At 37.1% G+C, this 23,804-nt stretch overlaps 1 protein-coding gene across 6 annotated transcripts; it reads right to left on the bottom strand.

Moving 5' to 3' along the window:
• Positions 1 to 2,907: 2,907 nt before the first annotated feature.
• Positions 2,908 to 23,656, bottom strand: LOC132794927 (microphthalmia-associated transcription factor). 6 transcript variants are annotated; one of them, XM_060805236.1, is made up of 9 exons: positions 20,576 to 21,198; positions 20,140 to 20,461; positions 19,604 to 19,723; positions 19,106 to 19,528; positions 11,246 to 11,266; positions 7,057 to 7,216; positions 5,974 to 6,215; positions 5,714 to 5,911; positions 2,908 to 4,025 (listed from the first exon to the last, which is right to left on the bottom strand). In XM_060805236.1, the coding sequence occupies exons 1-9, from the start codon at positions 21,115 to 21,117 to the stop codon at positions 3,471 to 3,473; spliced, it is 2,583 nt and encodes an 860-aa protein (XP_060661219.1). In that variant the 5' UTR covers positions 21,118 to 21,198; the 3' UTR covers positions 2,908 to 3,470. The 6 variants fall into 6 exon arrangements, with proteins under 6 accessions (XP_060661219.1, XP_060661220.1, XP_060661226.1 ...); XM_060805240.1 differs by lacking the exon at positions 20,576 to 21,198 and adding an exon at positions 23,191 to 23,656 and having other exon boundaries at positions 2,910 to 4,025; XM_060805237.1 differs by lacking the exon at positions 11,246 to 11,266 and having other exon boundaries at positions 20,576 to 21,200.
• Positions 23,657 to 23,804: the final 148 nt, after the last annotated feature.

The following is a 23,804-nucleotide window of genomic DNA, read 5'->3' as shown; positions in this document are numbered from 1 at the left end:
GAGCAAATAATAAGAATTGTTTCTGCACCGATTCAATCCTATCTTGATAAACCCTATACTGGGGATTCCAGACAAGAGATCCGTACTCAAGGATAGGACGAACCAGTGAGACGTACAAAGTCTTAGTGATGTAGGGATCATTGAACTCTTTCGACCAGCGTTTTAGAAATCCCAGAACACCCATGGCCCTATTTACAGCAGACAGAATATGTTTATCAAATTTTAGTTTCGCATCAAGCAAAACCCCTAAGTCATTCACACCTTCAATTCGCTCAAGAGGAGTATCATATAACATATAGTTATTTAACTGGGAAGAACCCCTACAAAAGGTCATAAACTTACACTTATTGCAGTTCAGATGTAACATATTTACTCTGCACCAAGATTAAATGTCAGGCGAAGCTTAACATCATCGGCGTACATAAGTACACGGGAATGCTCAATAACAGAAGGAAGATCATTTATGAACAAAGTGAACAATAGAGGACCTAAATGACTGCCCTGGGGCACACCAGAAGTGACTTGGACACATTTAGATACAAAACCATTATAATAAACATTTTGAATTCTGTTGGAAAGGTATGAGGATATCCACTCAATTAGGCTATGAGGAAACCCTAAAACATTAAGCTTATACAGTAAGAGCAAATGATTAACAGAGTCAAAAGCCTTACTAAAATCGGTGTAAATGACATCCGTTTGCATTTTATTCTCGAATATTTTAATTACAATAGAAGAGAACTCCAATAAGTTAGTAGAAGTGGATCTAGACTTCACAAACCCATGTTGGTAAGGTGAAATTATAGATTTACACAGATGTTGCAGTTGAGAAGTTATAATTTTTTTCAAATGCTTTCGGAATCGCGGATAATTTAGATATACCGCGATAATTTTGAACTTTAGATTTACTCCCTTTTTTTAGGATAGATATAATGTATGATTTTTTCCAGATTTAAGGAAAAGAACTTGAGTTAACGGATAATTCAAACAATTTAAAAAGCGGTTTACAGATACTACCAGCACAATATCTCAGCACAATAGCTATTTACTCCATCCGGGACCTGCCGAAAGAATAGGTTTTATAGCCAATAGTTCCGTTAAAATAGAGCTTTCAGTAATTAAAGGACCAAAAATACAATTAGATGAATTTAACTGATAAGGATAAGAAAAGGAATTTTGAGAACTTGGGACAGAATATGTCGTTTGGAAAAAGTCCGCAAATAAATCGGCAACATCATGACCATTAGATACTGTCATATTCTCCAAAGACATAAATGCTGGTGATGACGCGGATCTACGCTTCGAGTTAACGAAGTCGTAAAATCGCTTTGGATCACGCTGAAATCTTATTCTGCACCTACTCAAATAATTATTATAACACTCATTGTTATGAGTGCGAAAAGCAGCTTGTGCAATAGAATAACGCAGAAAATCAAAAGAGCCAGTTCCTTTGAATTTTTTGTAAAGTCTCGACTTACGATTTTTTAAATTCGATCATTTCTTGGTAAACCATAAGGGTTTATCAGACAAATGTGGAATACTTGATGGAACACAAGCATCAAATAGCAAGTTCAAAGTAGAGTAAAAAAATTCAACCGCTATATCCAAGTTCGTAGACAAAGAAAGTTGGAACCAGTCAGTTTGAGATATAAGCAGAGCAAGTTTCTCAAAATCGGTTTTCCGAAAACAACGAGAAAGCTCACCACAACGTACACTCGACTCTGACGCAATGAATGGGAGCTCCAACATAATTTATAAAGTGGGATGGTAAGGGTCTTCAGGAGAAGATATAGGAGATATTCTCGATAGAGAACATGAATCTGGGTCTAAAACAAAAATAAGGTCTAGAGACCTGTTTAAGCAATTTGGAATACCGTTAATCTGAGACAATGATACCCCGAAGAGACTATCAATAAAAACATGGGATACAGAGTGGCAAAGTCCATTTAGATTCTTGGCGGAATGCCATGACACCCCAGCAATATTAAAATCACCAAGGACTATAAAGTGATCACGATCAGAAAGCATATTAGAAATGTTTTTAATAATAGAAAAATGAGCTAAATATAAAGCATCATCTAAAGCATCATCCAAAAATCGTGGCTTTAACTTTAAAATTGCGCTAGTTATTCGATTTGTAGGACGGAAGTGGGCGAGTCAAAATGCTGTCAATAAAAATATCTCTATCTCTTATAGTCTCTGAGATCCAGTGTTTCATACGGACGTACGAACATGGCTAGATCATTTCGGGTGTTGACGCTGATCAAGAATATATATACTTTATAGAGCTGATGTCCCTCCTTCTACCTGTTACATACATTTCCTGCCCTATGGGTAGCGGGTATAAAAACTAAGTGTCTGTGGAAAAAGGGCATAATAAAATAGTGATTAAAGTTTGTTTACACTCTGGGCACCTGTTTTTCATTGGAGCCACCTCAGTCAAAACTAACCGTTTCTTATTTTTTGCGGTGGATCAACAGGATTGTAGGTCAAATGTACTCTATGGTCATCGATATATTTTAGTATTTTTTAAGAATTAGGTCGAACTGTTTTTCTTTTAATAAATATGGGTAACGGCTATCTTACAGTGTGCTCGACTTGTTGGTTTTATTTATTATATTTTTGATGTGAGTTGACATGTCTTTTTGGAACTAACGTTCTTTTTAACTTTAATGAGCGGTTTAGGACAGGTAGAGACATTTTTAAAAACTTAGCCTATTTGCACGATGAAAAAATACAATCTTGTATAAAAATCTCTAGTGCATATATCACGAAAATGTGAGGAAAACCAGATTCCGACGATACATTTGAGGATCTAGTGAATTCAGGAAATATTTCAAAAGATGCATTTGATTCAATATTTTAATGATTCTGCCTTTAGTCCCAATTAATAAAAAAAAATTAATCGCATAAATTGGCTAACATTTTATTTTCTTTTAACAATCAACAGTATCCAACTACGCATAAAAAACAGTAAAAAAATATACGTAGCATTGGTTGCTTAACAAATGTATGACTTTTCACTAAAAAGAAAAAAAAAACAAAACAGTGTATTTATTACATTGGTGGCTTTGAGGACTGCAACATCTAATATCTTTAACATAGATTTAAATTAAATATTGCAACAAAATATATATGTATATATATATAAATATATATTTACATGAATATATATTTAATGACAAGCATATTTATAAATTATATCTGGCTATTTTGATTTAATATTGGAATGCAATAGTATGGGCTTGTAAATACACTTGTATGATTGATTAATTGATTTGAAATGTGATCTCTCTTGTCTTTGTGAAGTAACATCATATAGGTAATACAAAAGATAAAACATAATATGTTTTCATAATACTTATGCCAATATATACACCTAATTCATGCAACACTCTAGGATGCAAGTGATATAATACTAAACTAGTTCGCATTTGTTTTAGTTCAAATTATAATGATTTGGCAGCTTCCTATTCACCGATGTGGTCAATATCTAACGTATCTGGCGTTAAGAGCATGGGCTCGCTGTGGGTTGACTCATCCACCAATGAAGATAGTGAACCATTCATTATTGAGCCTGCTAAGTCCACCTGCTGCTCGTCATCATCCACCCCTCCACCATGCGACCGTTGCGATGATGAAAGTAACGGGTCGTGTCCACCAGAAGAATCACACTCATTGAGCATATTAAATGGAGCACCATTATGCTCGCTGTGATGATGGTGTAGACGCTGGTGCTCTCCTCGCCTTGATTGATGACTAGAGTGTTTTTCAACACCGTCAAATTGCACTCCATCATTCAATTGTTCACAACTAAGCTGCTGAATAGCTGTTGTCTTCGCTCCAAAGCTATTGCAACACTGTTGCAACTGTGTTGAAATAGGGGAATGCGGTGACGATAGCAAATGACTGCTATGAGAGGAGAGCATTGGATCTCCTCCCTGTACAGGATGTTTACAATCTTCCATCATCAGCTCATCAATTTGATTTAAGCCCATGTTACGATCGTTACTAATTAATGGAATCTGTAAAAATATAGGCAAATTTGTATTATTACATGTTATTATTAACCATTATTATTATTAACTCGCAGCTTTTTTTGGTTAAAGATAATTTGTTATGCATTTACTCTCTTGTAGTATTGTGAACCTAATAATTGGCTTCGTTATGGATGTCTGTTACTGTTATTTGTCTAAAGATCTTTAATCTATAAAATATAACTAAATTATAAAAAACAATTCCAAAATTTTTACAACGAGATACGTTAACATTTAAAATTTCGATCACCAAAATATGACCTTGTATCAGTATGCGAAAAAATTTTCCTTAAAGAGTTTTACCTTTTTTTTGATGATTATTAAAACTATTGTTTTTGTTATGGCAAAAGTCGAGACTCTAACATTTATAACAATCGTGACAAAAATCTAAAACAATTAGACATATCGTCGGTAGTCGTAGCTTTAATTGTCGCTGAGATCATGTACTCATAAACAGAACGAGAGATGGTAATATTAATATGTGTAGTAATTGGTATGGAAATTTTTTACCATATTAAATTTTTTTTTACTGTAAATAAAAAATTGTTTGCTGAAAAATTGCCAACAACAGATCACTGCATCTCAATTCATCAATGTTTGTTGGCTTTGTATCAATCTGTACATTGTAATTAAGCTGTGTGTTTACGGCTGATCTCATTTCCAAAACAACTGGACTTGAGTCATGTCAATAAGACTTTTAGAATAGGAAATTTAATAAGTTAAGAAAATATACATATATATATATATGGTATTATTTTGTATTTCGATATAGTACCACATTCAAAATATACCATAGACGGCACAATATACCAGATTGTCAGCCCAGCAGTAAGACCCCCAGTAAGTTAGCGTTTTTGCTCATACAAAAGTATTTCTTTATAACTTCCACTATTTTTATCTGATCGCAGCCAAATTTTCAGGTATCATAATTACTATTGTTATTATCGAATACACCAGCTGTAGCTTTAAAATCACGCTTGTTATTCGATTTTATTAATTCGCGGGGGAAGTGGACGTGTCAAAAATTTGAAACAAACTTGATCTGCGTGCAAACATAACAAATGCTCTCGAAAAATGATAGCTCTATCTCTTATAGTCTCTGAGATCCAGTGTTTCATACGGACAGACCGACATGGCTAGATCGTCTCGGCTGTTGATGCTGATCAAGAATATATACGTTATAGGGTCGGAGATGACTCCTTCTACCTGTTACATACAATTCCTGCCGGCACAAAGTTATAATACCCTTCCACCCTATGGCTAGCGAGTATAAAAAGGCAAAAAGTCAACTTTTAACTCTTGGGACTCAACTCGTGAATCATTATGTGTAGTCTCCTCTCTAAACTAACAAGTAATCAAAAACAATCTGCTTTTTATATATCAAACATTATTTTTAGATTCCTTATTAAAAACTTTAATATTAACGCGCGCATATTAAGGTAAGTATTTAATTTGCAAATATTGTAACCTTTTTGTATTCATTTCAAATTTACATTACTTTACTATTTCCTATTTCCTATCTTCTATTCACGTTGTATTATTTTTTGCATTGCCGAATCTATCTTGTCGCTAGCCTCGCGACGACGTCCGTCGGCTGCTTTGGAGGGAAGCCGCATTTTCAGTATAAATAAAAATGTTATAATTTCCTTTTTTTTGTTAACAACTAAGAAACATACCGTACTCTCGATGACTTCCTCCATTTGACCAGCAGTGGAGTGGCGGTTTTGCAACATGGAAGTTGACAAGGGTGAAGGAATGGAGCGCGAGCCCTTAAGATACGCCATGGAGATGGCTGATGATGTTGGCGCCGATGCTGATGTCAGATTGTATTCAGACATAGGGATGCCATGGGATTTGGCCTGCATTTCCAATTCCTTCGAATGAAATATTTTTTTAAAAATGAATTATAGAGGTAATTGAATTACTATAAAATTACCCGTATGCGTGAAGTAAGTTTTCGGTTTTGAAGTTCCATTTGGCGTTGTCTGGATTCATTTTGTCTTAAACGGGATACTTCGTGCTTTAAGCATTTGATGTAATCGACAGAGGATTTTAGAATCGTACCCTTATTTGGACGAATATCACGTACAACTTCGTAGAAAGCTTCACTGCCCTTGGGCAGTAGTGTGCCTAGCTCTTTGATCCTATCATTTATGTTAAAGCGACGCCGTCGTTCGACTTGTTGTATAGAGAATACAAATATGAATTTCAGTTTAAATATAAATACATACTCAGGGGGTGCCACAGAAATCACTAGTGATTTCACTAGGGAAATAACCAAACGTAAAATTACTGAAGAATGTTTGCCACGCTACAAAACCTTTGTGATCTGAGTTTCAAAAACTGTCACATTGCATAATCAAAAATCCCTTTACGACAATTATCAATGGCTGGTGTAAATATTTTGTAAAGATACAGATGTCAGTGTGCTTTTCATGAAGTTGAGGAATCAGATTGTTGAGGTGTGCAATGTTTTCCCCTTCATAAAATATACAAAATGATCACATAATCTAAACAACAATTGCTGCAAATGTTTTGTCAAATTGCAAATTGCTGCAAATGTTTTGTCAAATTGCACAATCTATTTTAAATAAAATAAATGTTTCGTTACTTATTTTTAATAAAATGTTCCATAACTTTTTTCAAAAGATTTTTTTCCAAACACTTGTGTTCCGAATTCGGATTTAAAAAAAAAAGGCATCATTGGTAATCAAAATCATCGTCAGAACACTGAAGTCGCGACTTAAGTGATGTTACTAGGGATTTACAAAAATTTTAATTTACTCCACAGAATATATTAATATTTAAACACAGTTTAATCAATTGAACACTTCTGAATCAATGACATTTTTTCGTAAAAGTCAGGTTTCATTACTGATTTTAGCAAAAGCACTGACAAAATAGTCAATGTTTTTGAATCCACTGAAAAACGGGTCTGTGGCATCTACAAGAGAAATTCGAGTTGAAGTGTTCTCTGTGGTACCCCTGATTGGGGACGTTTTCAAATTAATTTACTCACTCATATTATGATTATCTTTTTTCTGCCGATCCTTAGCCAACGCGTTGATTTCGGCGTCTGTCAAATTTTGTGGCTCCTGTTTAATTGATAACTCCGAACTAAAATTTTTATCAAAATTGAAAGAATCGTTTTGCAGAATGTCGTCAAAGAGATCCTCTGCCTATATATAAAATAATAGAAAAGCAACAATCGAATCATTAATACTATGAATATAAATATATACACTTGGCCCTGGCTTAACACGGGGGTTATGTTCCTAGAAATCCTAGTGTTAAGCGAAATAGTAATAAGCGAAACATGGATTCAGTACAAAATAAGGGGTTACGTTCGCAAAATTGAAAATTGGTAGCAACAAAATTTTTTTATTGTTCAAATTTGGTCTGTTTTTATTAAAAATACATACATTTTAACCAAAAATTAACCAAAAGCCTTTAATAAATGTATATTTATTTTATTATATTATATTTTCAAAATTAAAAGTTGGTATTGAATTAAAAAAGTTGCTTCATATAATTAATTAACAGGTTAAACTTTATTGAAACTTAAAAATGTTAAAAAATAAGGAGATCATATGTTTCTATTATTTTTCAAATTTTAAATGCATTTGGTTTCATTTATAGTCTAAGCCAATTTGTTTCAGCATGTTTTCACATTTTTGTGGCTCCTTATCAAAAAGTCGTGTAAGAACGAGGTATTTAGCGGGTTAAAAGGGAGATGGCAGCAAATTGTGTAACCGTGTAAGACCGAGTTCGTGCTAAAAAAAGAGTCCATGTTAAGCGAGGGCCAAGTGTATATATATTCATATATATTTTTTTTAAATTTATTTACAAAAGGTGAGTACAAAATCTGAAAAAAAAAATTGATCTGCCTAAGCATGCACGAGCAAGATTGTTCTCTTATCCTCTTATAGTCACTAAGATACAGAGTTTAAACCAATGAGCAGACAGGGTAGGGAATATGGTATAAGTATACATTCGATCGCTCTTGAAATTGCAGTCAGACATGTTTTTCTTCATACCAAAACTTCGTCTTTAAGAAACTTAATATAAAAATATAACAACGAATTGGTGGTCAAATTTTGTGTGCTCTGCTTGCAAAACAACATTTGTTATCGTTGCTACTGGACTTTGTTTTTGTATTTTTTACTTTTGCGCTCTCCGTTACTTCTTGCGCACTCAACGCTGACACAGTATTTAACACTTTTTCTCTTGGTATTTTTTTGTTAGCTAGGCTGGCCAAATTCACCACTGAACACTTCCCGAGGGTGCTGGCTGGGTGGGATCTGCATAACTTTACTGTCATCGGGTAGCAGAACTCTACTATGCGCCGACGTTTCAGGTACTGCCGATCCAAGCTGAGGGCTTTGGTCCTTGTCTTTCGGGCACTTGTCGGCCTGGGAACAAGAAGCACAATCCATGGTATGAGGTGTCTGGCGGTCAGACTGAAAACGCTAACCCAAGAACAAAATCAGACAAAATGTCTCTGAATGGAGCATAAAAATCATTCAACTCTGTCGGGGATGTGAGCCCAATCGTCGGTGGAAGGCGTGTCTGGTACTATCGGCGGGCACGGGCACGGGGGCGAGAGATCCTCTCTGCGTTACACCAGTAGTCACTCCGCTGTTGTGAGGCTCAGTGACGTGGCTAACTTGTGTGCCCAGAACAAGGAGAAGCTCGCCTGAGCCAACGACAATGAGGTTCAGTCCGGTTCCACCGGTCCTGCCAACTCGAAGGTGATGTCCATGGCAAGCAAGCGCCAACGGCCTGCTGAGAGTCCCAAGCAAGGGAATCCGGTAAGCAAAATCAGCGAGTACCTGGCTCTACCAACAACAAGAACAGAACGGACAGCAACAGACAAAGAGGGAGAGCAACGGTTGCTGAAACTGCGACAGGAGGGACCCTGATGGGGAAATGCCTGCTTAACGGTGGCGGTTGACCCACAGTAAGCTGGTCGGCGCACTGTTTGTCAGGATGGAGAATGCCCCAAACTGCCCAATACCTACATTTGAAGATACCAGCTGGATGAATGGTGTCAATATCCTGATATTCATGGACCAATCGTTGCTTTGGCTGAAAGCGATCGTCCCCAAACTGGACGTCTTATGGGATTGGGCCAAGTAGGACGTGGTGGACAGTAATAACATTCCGCCCATGCCGAAGGCATAGGTCCTGTTCCCTATAGCCGTACATAATCCTTCGAGAGGATTTGCTATACAAGCGCAACGGGAAGATGGCATGGGTCTTCGAGAGTGTGTACCTTTCCCTCAAAGAACTTCATCTGACTGACAAGGACGCGACGGAGGCGGTAGGAGCGGACGCGTCCACGGTTTTGGACTAGGAACCATGGATAGTGTAGGGCAACACCTTCGCCAGGCTGAAGTTGCCTAACTACAACCTATACGTCCCGACTACGGAAGGGGTTACAAGCTTATATACTACCTAATTTTAGCACTGACGCTTTAACCGTGATGGTACTGGAGAGCTGTGAAGGATCCTAGGATCCTGCTACATGGCCCACGACGGACCCGCTCCACTGGAAGAGTTGTTGTGTTTGGTGGGCATGGTCTGCTTCTCCAATAAATAACTAATAATCGGTACGGACGCCAACGCTCACCATAGCGTGTGGGGAAGTACTGACGTTAATGAAAGGGGTGAGTCAGTATTTGATTTCATCCTAAACTATAAACTGAGGCTAGCCAACAGAGGTAGGGAATCTACATATATAATTCCCAACTTAAGAAACGTGCAAGACCTAACTCGCCACTGAATGCATCCATGTAGGAGAGTGGAGAGTCCTGATTAGACTCTCCTTCTCTGACCATAAGTACATTCAGTTTAAAATTCTTTTTATTCTTTTTTAAGCCCCCGTAACACCAACTGGCTAAAGCTCTCCAGACTTGTCACTAACTCTCTAAGTCCGCCGAATACAATCAACTCGGTACAGGACTTTGAAACATCTGTAAACGTCCTCTCAGCACGGCTAATTTCCGCGTTTCGCCAATCCTGGAGGCTCTCTAGACCGACGAGAAGATCAAAGCAACCCTGGTGAAATCCAGATCTCTTATCGCTTCGTGGTGAGCTTACTAGCATGTTTCAACTTACTTAGGCGGATAACGTCTATGTCTGGGACAAGTATAAGTTTCTTCTGCAGACCTGCAAGATGATGATTCGGTCATCTAAAAGTTCCTAATGGCGAGCCTTCTGCTCAATCCTGGACAACATTAAAGGAACCTCCATACTGAGGAAGCTGCTGTCCAAGCAGTCTGCTCAAGACGGGCGAAAGAGAATAAATCCAATCTTCCAAAGTACCGCGGTTTACCTAAGTTGTTTGCGATTCCGAAGGCATTTGAAAAAATCGTAGCTGCTCTAACTTATTAGAGCTCTCATCTATTGTAGTTAAAGGAATATGGAATAAACTGCAAACTCATGTTATTTACATCGATTTTAGTAAGGCTTTTGACTCGGTGCATCATTATCTCTTGCTGTATAAACTTATTCTTTTACGGCTTCCTCATTTGAGTCTTCTATTGTTCACTTTGTTCAAAATTATCTTCCCTGTTTTAGAGAATTTCATGTAGTTTTGTTAGCTGATGACGTTAAGCTTTGCTTGACATTCGACAATTTTAAACAAACTTGATCTGAGTGCATATCTAATGCTGTCGAAAAAATATAGCTCTATTTCTCATAGTCTCTGAGATACAGTGTTTCAAACGAACATGGCGTGATCGTCTTGGCTGTTGATGCTGATCCAGAATGATTATAGGGTCGGAGATGCCTCATTCTACCTGTTACATATATTTTCTGCCGGCACAAAGTTATAACACCCTTCTACCCTATGGGTATTTGATCTGCCAGCAAAAAAAAGAAATGCTGTCGAAAAAAATTATATCTCTATATCATATAGTGTTTGAGATCAAGGTGCTCATATGGACAGACGGACGGACAAACGAACATGGCTATATCGTCTCAGCTTTTCATGCGGATCAAGAATATATATACTCTATGAGGCCAGATATGCCTCCTTCTGGCTGTTAAATACATTTCGTATATTCACAAGGTTATAATACCCTTTACCCTATGGGTACAGCTAAGAAATTTATAAAAATCCTGACAGTTCAGCATTCTCAAAAAAGAATGTTCGTAAACGTTATTTTATTTTATGGCTATTAAAGATTTTCAAATGCACTTACGTCGCTATCAAATGAGGGCAGCTGAAAGCAAAAGATATAAATTTTAATAATTTTTACTACATTGTTACTTTAAGTAATCAAATGTAAAACTTTTTTTAAATACCGTTACGAAATCAAGAATAGCAACAATTTTTCCTTGTTTGGTTTACTTAAAAACTAATGCTTACGGTAGAAAATGTTTCAAAACTTAATTTTGTATACTTTAGTTTTCCTCTAGCGTATTAAAACTTTAATTTATTTTTAATTCACAAAATTCTCGTCATTTTCAGTTTCGAAACTAAACAAGTAAGAAAGTTACAGTCGAGTGTGCTCGACTGCGAGATACCCGCTACCCACTTTTAATAAAGGCAAAATATTGCGGTATCATTTTCAAAATATACCGAAAATACTTAAAAATACTAAAAAAATATACCAAATGGTATGTTTGGTATATCGATATAGTCCACCATTCAAAATATACCATAGACGGCACAATATCAGATTGTCGACCAAAGCAACTCAGACCCCTAGTAAGTAGGCGTTTTTGCAATTACAAAAGTATTTCTTTAATAACTTCCACAATTTTTATCAGATCGCAACCAAATTTTCAGGAATCATAAATACTATATTAAGTATTGTATATATAGCAACTCTAGCTTTAAAATTAGGCTTGTTATTCGATTTTTTTGATTTGCGGTGGCGGAAGTGGGCGTGGCAAAAATTTGAAACAAACTTGATCTGCGTGCGAACATAACAAATGCTGTCGAAAAAAAATTATAGCTCTATCTCTTATAGTCTCTGAGATCCAGTGTTTCATACGGACAGACGGACATGGCTATATCGTCTCGGCTGTTGACGCTGATCAAAAATATATATACTTTATAGGGTCGGAGATGCCTCCTTCTACCTGTTACATACATTTCCTGCCGGCACAAAGTTATAATACTCTTCTACCCTATGGGTAGCGGGTAGGTATAAAAACATGGACTTTATGCATTCATACTAATTAAAATATATTCAACTAAGAAATAACAAAAATCCAAGCAACCAAATTACATAAAATAAATAAAAACTATCATTGGGATAAAGGATGTCTTCATGAAAAAAATGTAAATATTAAAATATCACCAAAATATAATAACTTCGTCTGTCAAATTCGTAAGCTACAACAATTTTTAGCCTGCTTAAGGTGATATAGTTAACCTGGAAGACTAAAAAGTCATCTTTAAAGGCTGCTCTATAGCTCAAAAATAACTCTTACATGTCTCCGAAACGCAAATTACATTACAAATGCATTAAAAACCAAATTTTCAGAAATCACGAAGACTATAGTCAGTATTTACCAATATTCGCGAAAATTCGTTTTTTGTTTATTTTCGGGGGGTTGAAGTGGGCGTGGCATAAATTTTAAACAAACTTGATCTGCGTGCAAACATAGTCTCCACTTCCGCCCCCGCAAGCCAACAAAAATCGAATAACAATAACAGACAACCAATCACAGCACAAAGAAACGACCTCGTGTAGAAAATAACACTATTAGAATTTCTCTTTTTCTTTATTACAGTCTGAATATTAAATAGTTTCTTAACAAAAGCCAATTTGCTTATCTTAATTTATTTAAACGTTATTTTATATTTTTTTATATTATTCATAATCTTTATTATTCATTCTTCTTCATTAAGGTCACATAATCAAATGCCCACACCTTTGGTGGAAAAATGAAATGAATATTTTTCGCCCATACGCAATTTGGTATTTGAGCGACATTTTTACCATGGCATGACTCCGTGGGATGGAGAATGTTTTACCAAATTTCTTATGCGATTGCGTCAGCAGGTAAGGAAGTGTAATTTTGATACTTCAAAAACAGAAATATAGGAGATCTGTTTAAAGAATAAACTAATTGATTCTTGGGCATCGGCTCAGCTGAAGAAAAAGTTGGTGTGAACTGAGCAGTCCTTGTATCTACTTGTCTACTTGAAGAACAGGTGAGCAAGCAGACGCAATCAAGGAGCAAGGAGATACAAAGCGACGCTATGTAGATGAAGCACCGGTCCGAGCAGTGAGTCGCGCTTAAAAATGTAACAATCCGTTTCTGAGTTGCGAATGATAGTGAGATGGGTGAAGTCATTTCTTGCCGAGTTGCTGGTTTACCAATTCATCGATTCCATATCCAAGTATTATAACCAATGCGACGCACCCCAGCTGGCATTGAGGACAAGGTAAAAGAAGAGCTAGAATCGGATTTAACTACAGTCAGTACATGGACCGAGTGAATAGATTTCTTCAATAGTTATCGCATTCAAAGGTGATGGGAGCAATACAAAGGGAAAATTAGCCATTACCAACATTCGAGTCGTTTTTAACGAAGCTTAAGGACGCTAAGTATTTTTCTCGACTGGATTTGAAGAGTGCTTATCAACAAATCGAGTTGCATCCAAGTAGTCAAGAAATTACTACATTTATATTACACAAGGTCTATATACATAGATACATGCTTCTACTCTGCGATGTTAGCTCAGCACCTGAGATATTTCAAAAACTGAGGAGGAACACTTAGCAAAATGCCCGAATGCATTTAATTATATTGATGATGTAATTGTCTTCGGGAGTTCATTGGAGGAACTCGATAAAATGGTGGAGATGGTAAATGTTACTTTGAAGAAGGAAAACAAATTTGTGTGAAACCAACTAGAACAGCAAGCATTCGACAAATTACAAATTGGAGTCTCACGGACGGACTGTGGGAGGCGGCCAAGCTGGATGTGGTGGACAGAAATAATATTCCGTCCATGCCGAAGGCGAAAGTCCTGTTCCCCATAGTTGTGCAGGGCGAGCGGGCGCTTCAGCTGCCTAAAAAGCAGAACCCGGGCATTCCGACGAGTTATTGGTCCGTGCTGAAGGTTGATGAACCTTTACCCTGTGGTGGGCAGCACGTGATCATTCAGATCAATAAGAAGGCCGAGGATCTGCTGTATAAGCGCAATGGGAAGATGGCGTGGGGCTTAGGGAGCGTGTACCTTCGCCTCAAAAAACGTCATCCCAACGACCAGGAAACCCACACGCTGAGGTCAGGGGCGGTTGAGGCGGATCTCGGTCTTGAGAGCGTGACCGACGCCACCCTGCACCTCAGCTTGTCCGCCTACGCGGCTTTGATTTAAGGATGTATGCTGCTGGCATCCTGATACATGGCCCACGACGTACCGGCTCCACCTGAAGAGCTGCAGAGACTGGTGGACATGGTCTGCTCCAACAAACAATTAATAATCGGAACGGACGCCAACGCCAACGGACACCATAGCGTTTGGGGAAGTCCCGACATAAACGAAAGGGGTGAGTCAGTTCTTGATTTTATCCTAAATTACAAGCTTAGACTGGCCAACAGAGGTGAGAAATCTACCTATGTAGGTCCTTCCTCTCGTAACGTGCTGGACTTAACTATTGCGACTGAGTGCACTAATGTAGAAGAGTGGAGAGTCCTGGATTCCCTCCTTCTCTGATCATAAGTACATTCAGTTTACCATTCCATTAAACAGGGTACCTGCGGCTGAGCCGTTTGAAATCCCCGTAAAACGAACTGGGCGAAATTTTCCAGCCTTGTTTCAAAGTCTCTTAGTCCGCCGTGCACCATCTACTCGGTACAGGACCTAGAAACAACTGTTAAAGTCCTCTCAGAAGGACTACTTTCCGCGTTTCGCCAATCCTGTAGGCTCTCAAGACCGACGAGAAGATCGAAGCCTGGTGGAACCCAGATCTCTCATCGCTATGTGGGGAGCTTACTAGCATGATTCAACTTGCTAAGAAGGCGGACAACGTATATGTCTGGGACGAGTATAGGTCTCTCCTGAAGTCCTACAGGAAGATGATCAGATCATCTAAAAAGTTTTCATGGATAACCTTTTGCTCAGACCTGGACAATATTAAAGACACCTCCAGACTGAAGAAGCTGCTGTCCAAGCAGGCTTCCCGTCCTAGTCTGCTCAAGTCGGGCGATGGAGTGTGGACGGAGAGCAGTGCTGAAACTCTTGAAGCATTGCTCTCAGCTCATTTCCCAAAATATATTGGAATAGAGAACAGTGACTGGCAGCTCTTTCCTAGTCTCCCAGTTATGAGACCCCCTGCCGGTCTAATTACAGACAATAAAATAATTTGGGCTATCGACTCCTTTGCGAAGGTCAGGTCGCCCTTTGACTCAGGGTTTACAGCGCAATCACTACTCATTTAATATATTTGTTAACAGCCAGGCTGCAATAAGATCAATGCACTCTGATGTGATCAAGTCCAACGTTGTCCTGGATAGCAGAAGAGCAATAGAGTCGCTCAACGCATCTGCGGTCGTGCGTATCTATTGGATCCCAAACCACCAGGGCATCGATGGCAACGAGATCGCAGACACTCTCGCCAAAGAGGGAGTTGGGATTGATGTAGGTAATATGTGCAATGTTCCGATATCCCTGCGAACTCTAGGTAGGGAAATTGAGGTGCGCTCTAGACTTCAGTGGGACGCGAGCTGGCGCAATGCCAACTCGTGCAAAACTGCAAGGCTGATGCGTGCTTCTACTAACAAAAACCTAACCAAATTCGTCATGCAGCTTTCAATGAAAGACTGTAGGCTAATGCTAGGCATTTTAACTAGTCACTGTCAGTCAGCTGTCCATGCTGTAAAGCTGGGTATCACGAACAGTGATCAGTGCAGGAAATCCAACGAGCTCGAGGTTAAGGAAACACTTGAGCATCTTCTCTGTAGATGCCCAGCGTTATCCCGACTCCGGCTGAAATACTTCAATTCGCCGTGCCACAACAATATTCGTGACGTTTCATGGCTACCTCCTAGGATGCTGCTGGCTTTTGCCAAAAATGCATCCATACTGTGCGACTTCTGAGACGAAGATACGCTCCACCGGTACAGCTACGGACCTCCACTGGTCTATGCTTTGCCCCGTACAAGGCAGCCGGTCCCACCTAAAACCTATCGTTTGCAAGTAAGCGCCTTTCTGATGATGAGAAACGTTATTCGCAAACGGAAAAAGAAAGTTTGGCATTGGTATGGAGAGTGAAAATGTACCTGTCACCTTCTAGAACTTTTACTATGAATGACTGCGAAATAAGCCAATCACGAGCATTCCGATCCAGATCCAAAGGTGATTTCAAAAATTTAGTTTTTGTAGTTCAGGCATTCCTTAAGTTCTGCAACGCTGCACTGCTCCACTGGCTTTTCCCGGTTGAATGCCTTGCTCTTATCAACTTCCTTACTTGTAGATTTGGTAGATATGTGACCCAATTCTCCGCAAGTTACATTTGATTTTTCATGATGATGACCATCGTGTTTGCCATGTCGTGTTTTGTCAGTCGCAAATTTATTCTGTTGTTTCCTGAATCTACATTCAAACATTTTATGGCCCAATTTTCTGCAAAAATGACACTATATCTGCAGCTCCATAGCGCCGCTTTTCCTTTTAATAAAAGTGAACGCTTTTAATTCGGACTGTAATGTAAATGATGATGTAAAACTTAAACCCTGCAATCGGTTGTCAAAGCTTGCAAGGGTCGCAGATCTCTTCATTTTCCATTTGGCGCCCTTTCGTTGTTAGTTCGGTAACCATGCGACTTGCATGAACTGCCTCTCGCCATCAGTCGGTCAATTTGATAGCATATTAAGAAACATAGCGGCTGGTGTTTCTATAGTGTCGAAGCACTGTATAAACATTTCTTTAAACTCAACACATGTTGTAATATCAGCGTAGCACACTTGCGAATGTCATTGCGAAGCGCTTCCCTCCAAAGCTGAACCCAAAGCCATAATGCATTCAATGCATTTTCTTATAAAATTATTTCAACAGTAGTACACCACGATGATGCGTTGGCGCCTGGATTGTTTGAGTTGAATTTGGGTAGATTTGTTTTCGTCCTACATTAGGTACACATGATTTTATGGCTCGCACAAGTTCAATTGGGATTTTATTCTGAAATTCCATGGTCCATCTAGTGTTGGGGCCAGCTCCTATTTATAATGTCGAAGTCTGTTCATTCATTATAGCAAAGTGCGCTCCGGTGCTTTCATAGGCGAATGCATGAGCACACTGCTCACTCGATCATTTTACTGTCTACGTCTGAGGCATCGAACCACACTCGGCAATAACGCTACTTCTCAAAGCGACAACAAATCACAGGATAAAGGATGATGTCATATTGACGTGCATGCTCACAACTACGCAGTGTTAGTCAATGTGTCGATACACACTTACAACTAAGCTGTGCCAATGTGCCGATACGCACCTACAATTACGCAGTGTCAATGTGCAGATACGTACCTACGATAGTGTCAATGTGCCGACATATATACCAAAATTCGCGAGCTTTAAAATTACGCTTGTTATTCAATTTTTGTTGATTTGCGTGCAAACATAAATGCTGTCGAAAAAAAATGATAGCTCTATCTCTTATAGTCCCTGAGATCTAGGTATTCATGCGGATATGGCTAGATCGTCTCGACTGTTGACGCTGATCAAGAATATATATACTTTATAGGGTCGGAGATGCCTTATTCTACCTGTTACATACATTTCCTTCCGGCACAATGTTATAATACCCTTCTACCCTATGGGTAGCGGGTATAAAAAGCTATAAGTTCATACTTAATAAAATTCATAATAGAAAAGCAACCTAATATAATATAACCGCCTACACGTCCCCTCCATATACAATTCATTTCTATAACAATTACATTCTATCTTAACAGAAACCGTAAGATATCTTAAGAAAGACTATGAAGAAATATTATCCAAATTCTTTTTGCCACTTGTTACGGTTTGGCTACTACTCATTTTCAACTAATTCTCACAGACAGGAATCGCAACAATACAAGTCGGCACATTTAGGGAAATCCACGTCTTCAATATAAAAGAGTAAGAGAAAATTACCTAGTGCTAACACTCATAATAATGGCAATATTGGAAGCTGAAATCTATCCCAAAATTACAAAAAAAAGCCAGAGAAGTATCAAATATCGGAACAAAATGCAATGGCCAAAGTCAAGGCTACATATTACCAAGACTCATAGCTAATGCATTGTTAGTGCCATGCACCACAACCAACGCGCGCCCTGAGTTAGCATAAGACATAACGGGAACAATGGGCACATATCAGACGCACCTGCTCATGAATACTCCATGTGCCCTTCCTCAACAGAACCAACCTCATGAGAACGGTTAGCGCCTTACAAACCGCTCAACCGTGAGATCAGGTCTTGGTCACCCAACGCGAAAACTGCATCGGCTACATCCGACAGCAGCAGCGACAGCGCAACAACGCCACCAGCAACTTCAACAGCAGAAGAAGCCATATTATAATAATTATTAATTTTTTCAGTGAGCCTTAATGCGAACTGAAAATAAATAACTGTTTGTTTTTTAAACAAAATTAAGATCAAGGACTACCTGCACATTCTGCAGAGAGCATTAGACTAAAAGCGAAAAAGGGTAGTGTCGTGACATCCTTTGCCGGAGCTCGGTAAGATTAAACAATGGTAGATTTTAAATTTTTTTTAATTCTTTTGAGCTCTCCTTACAGTTTACTAATTTTCGCAGCATTTTTAATATACCAAGATTTTTTGCATATAGTATTTTTGCAGTATATTAATTTGGTATTATATAGTCTTATTATCTCACAGTCGAGCAAACATGGCTGAAACTTTCTTACTTGTTTCTAGTTATTTAACAAACGATCGCTACAAATTCTACAAATCTGCTTTTTCTGTGCGTCGCAAACATTTTCTACCGACACGAAGCCAAATATTCTATACCATATGTATGTATGCAATGTTTTATGCAAAATTAATATTAAAATAAATTTGGCTGAAACGAAATCACTTGCATCGCTTACCTCTGAAGCACTTGTTGCGACTGAGCTTAGACTTGGGGACATTGGGGCCGATGTAGATTGCAGAGGACTCGGTGTATTCACTCCCGGAATGTTCGATATGCGAATTGAATTAACTAGGCCACAAGTTCGGTTAATTGTTAAATTCGTTTTGCCCGAAGAAACAGCTCCTCCACCATTTAAGGGTGAACTTTGGTAGTCCATGGTGCTAGCGGTGCCAAAGAAACTGGAATTGCAGTTGCCGTTGCTGGTACAGCTACTACTAGTAGTGCCAACGAAGGGGGACAATTGAATGGAGTCCGAGTCTGAGTGCATCGATTTGCGCAAAACAGCGTCACCTCCAAAGCTATTTGGTCGTTCATTTTTATTAACCATCGAGGTGCATTGTAGATTCCCAGTCGACGCAGAAGTATTTTCTAATTTATTCTATAATAAATTGCAATAATTATAGTAAATATACATATATACTCTAAGCTATAAGGTAATAAAAGACTGACTTACTTCAAAATGTTGGCAACTCCACGCCGATGGTTTGAACGATTCGCTAAGATATTGCCTCACTTGATTTTTTTGTTTTTGAATGACATGGTACCTAGTTGGATTCTCAAGCACAGTACTAACCTGTAAAAATATTCAATATTAATATTAATTTTGTTAAATCTATAACATATTAACTGTTTGGTTATTCCTTTGTTTTTTAAATAGAAAATATCTTTTTGTATTATTGCCTAAAATTTTTTCAAATTAATATACCGAAAAAAATATTGAAGGCTATATTTGATATATCTATCTACTCCATTCAAAATATTCTATATAGTACAAAATAAACCAGATTGGCAGACCAGACCAAAAATTTAAAACAAATTTGATCTGCGTGTAAGCATTACAAATGTTGTCGAACAAATTTAGCTCTATATCTCAGTCTCCGAGATACAGTGTTTCATATAGTCAGACGGAATATATCGTGGCGGATATTGATGCTTATAAGTTAGTAACGTTTCTACAGTTTAATAACATATATATTAAAGAATAATTGCCTGTAGCACTTGAGGAGGAACATCAACACCAATGCTTTGCAAAGGCACTTTGAGAGTAACTGGACTGGAGACAGGTAATCGATCTTTATGATTTAATTGTGATTGTTCAAAGCTTGATGATCCACTGCCACTTGCACTGGTGCCAGTGCTATCAATAACTTCAGATTCCATACAATCGTTGGCCATACTTTGGAGCGCGTTGTTTTGGATTACTGCATCCTGCTGTTGATGCATTAACATCTGCTGTTCTTGCTGTTGTTCGCGTTGGAGCTGCAGTTTAAGTTGAGTACGAGACGTGGGCGTTGCGGTTTTAAAAGTTGGTCTATAAGTATAAAATTAAAAGTGGCCACAATTAAAATACTAATTACATTAATGTAGTATAAAATATATAAGAGTTCATATTATATAAAAAAAAATTGCATCAATGAATACCTACCCACCCGTTAGTGGTGGCAATCCGACAACTCGGGTATCTGTGGTTTCTCTAACTCCAACTATTTCATCACCCAAGTCTACAATACTTGGATCCATTTCGAGAATCATTTCCAAATCCTTATCTATACCAACAGTAACACGAATATTCGTTGTTTTTGGAACACTTCGCTTAGTATCTGTATTGCTGATTAGTGGAACAGTATTGCTTTCGTCAAACTCCATTAATGATGATGGCTCTACACCGACTTCGATTGTCGGGATTCCTAAAGAATTCTTTTCAGACAGTTCTTGATTTTGGGTTGGGTGACATGATGACATCTGCAGTGTTTGGACACGTCTTAAAAATTCTTGAAATTCTGCAAGCCGATCGTCTGAAGACGGTGACAATGATTTAGCATTTACACTTTGTATTGGATTTTGTTCCGCTCCTTCACAAAGATCCTTAACATTAACCGATTGTTCAATAAATATAGCATTTGAATCTGGGTCTTTAGTATGCATTTCTTCGCACTTTTTCGTTTTTTTTCCCCAATAAGAAAACATGTTTAAATACTAAACTTTAGAACTCATTTGGAAATATATCAGTTTTAGTTCTTTAACGTTTAAATCCAACTACAAAGGCCTTGATCTTGCATTGCTAGTCAAATGCGGAAAAACTTATATTTCTATGAGAGTACAGTTATATATTGAATTTTCTATATATACTGAATACAACAATCCAATAAAATGGGTGTTTATTAAATTGATATATTCATATCCCAATTAACGAATCAAGTCTTAACGTTGAATAGAAAGTAAAACTTTCAAAACATTAAGAAAAACTGTGACCAAGAAATTGTGTAGAAATTGGTTTTAACTTTGTAATATAATTTATTTTTGAGGACCCTGTTTTCCACGATCACCTATATCATTCGTAGCATATGCACAATGTTGCATATACATACATCTAGAAGCTTATAAATACAAATCTGGCTATTGTACGCGCATGCGTATTATTTATAAATAACTCATATTCACGATTGCCACCTGAAAATAATTACATCGACCATTATTTTTTACAAAGCAAACAAGAAATCTTTTTATTCTGAATTTAGCTAATCCGACAAATTGATCGCATTTATGATTTGTAGCTGCGTAACCTAATTCTTTGATTGATTTTATAAAATAAAACAAAATTATTTAAATTTCAACGGAAGATAACGTTTTAGTCACTTTATTCTCTTTTGAACTTTTCTGCGATTTCGAATTTTTAATACTTTAACACTTTCGCGAACTGTCACTGTGAGTGGGCAGCGCAAACCATTTTTTTATAAAATCCAAAAATAACATTACTTGTTATGTTCTTATAAATGGAACCACTGTGCACTGTGGCCATGGTTTAGAAACCAAAAACAAATTGTAAAATGTATTTGTATTTTATAGAAACATAATGTAGTTTAGAGTACATTTAACTTTCTAAAGAAAACATCAAAACACCTCCGACCTCATAAAGTACAGTTATTCTAGATCATCGTTAATAGCTGAGTCGATATAGCCATATCACGATTGCATACATACAATAATAACAGTATTTAAGATTGTTATCCGAAAAAAATTGTAAAAGTTATTTAAGAAATAATTTTATATGACAAAAAAAGGCTACGGTGGGTCAATACTGCTTTAAATATACTTGTTCACATAGTCCCTTTCGTGTTTCCCAAAATTCCTTCTCCAACTACCTTAAATGTATGATTCAACACCTCTCTTGATATTTAAGAAACATACTACCAGTCCGATTTGGTGATACAATTTTTATTTAACGTTTTTAGAACAAACAAAAAATATAAGTACTTATTTATTATTTTAAAATCTAAAACAATTGCTTTAATCAAAATTAAATAATAAATTAACATTATTAAAAGTTTTATTAACTCTAGTTAAGTTTTTTGGTATAACAATTTGATAACAAGAGAAAAACAAACCAAAGTAAATTCTGATATCCATACATAAATACAATTGTAAATACATATGTATATTTGATGTGCAAATTTGTTTAGCACATTATGCCGAATAGCAACACCATGGTGATCTTCAATAATAAAATCTCCAGCGTTAAACATTTGGTGCGCGCCCTTAACATATGTATTTGATACATCCATATGTACATACATATGTACCTACTTATGGACATATGTATATATTGTATGCATATACTATATAAGGTGATTAAGTTTGATCACACCAAATTGTAAAATTATTTGATAGTAGTTAGCTTCAATAAAATATACACACTTACATATGTATATGTTTGTAAAAATTTATTTAAATATGTGACTATACATTTTTGCTTATATATTTATACATATATACAACATATACATATATTTATACAAGTGTGTGTATTGATATACACTTATGTATGTAAGCATACATTCATACTTCTACAAATACATAAATCCCCGCGATTGACGATAAGATAATAAAAACCTTCCAAATAATTTAAAAAAAAAACAGCCAATTTTATACAATTATGTATGTCTGTATGGCAATTAGAATTGCAGATATTGCATATCTGTATATGTAGAGCTATTAATTATGTATGCACATACATATGTACATCTATGTATATCTACTTACATTTCGTCAGTGCGCAATGAACGCGTCGACTTCAATTCGTAGAACTCCACATTATCCGTACTGCCAGCTACCATTACGTTGGGCAAAAAATCCATGTTTGAATCGCTATCGTGCAGCAAATTTAGATTTAAATCAAATTCTAAATCGAAGCCCAGATCAATACCAGACTCAGCCATGACTCTGGAGAGATCGTACTTTGCTTTTGTATGTGAACCACTTCTTTTTTATAAACGAGAAACCAAGTCGTGCATACGAAATTTTACGATGTTTAATTAAAATCAGTAATTAAATCTGATTGAAACCAGTTGGATAGACAGTAACATTTTCACAAAAATATTTTCACGCGACTTTAAAACTGTATTTCCATAAACACTAGGATTGAATACGTTAAACCAGTGGAGGCGAGTGATCGAAATAACTCTAAAATATTAGTTAATCGGTTAATAATTATTAGGGCATTATGAAAGCTGACAACTATCTCTTTCTAGCCAATAGTTATTATTATTATCGTCAAAGTCGAAAGAAGAGTGTTTACCCTGTCACACTTAATTACTGTGCGTACACCCAAAAGATACAACCTTTTATTATTACACCATAGTGACATCGATAAGATA

The sequence above is a fragment of the Drosophila nasuta genome, chromosome 4 (assembly GCF_023558535.2).
Source record: "Drosophila nasuta strain 15112-1781.00 chromosome 4, ASM2355853v1, whole genome shotgun sequence".
In the NCBI taxonomy this organism is placed as follows: domain Eukaryota; kingdom Metazoa; phylum Arthropoda; class Insecta; order Diptera; family Drosophilidae; genus Drosophila; species Drosophila nasuta.
This window is presented reverse-complemented; position numbering and strand designations above follow the sequence as displayed.

Coding starts and splice junctions, on each gene's coding strand:
- LOC132794927 (XM_060805236.1), bottom strand. CDS start 21,117: ATGTTTTCTTATTGGGGAAAAAAAACGAAAAAGTGCGAAGAAATGCAT. Junction 20,462..20,575: donor TTGCCACCACTAACGGGTGG/GTAGGTATTCAT, acceptor TTATACTTATAG/ACCAACTTTTAAAACCGCAA. Junction 19,529..19,603: donor GGAGTTGCCAACATTTTGAA/GTAAGTCAGTCT, acceptor AATTTATTATAG/AATAAATTAGAAAATACTTC.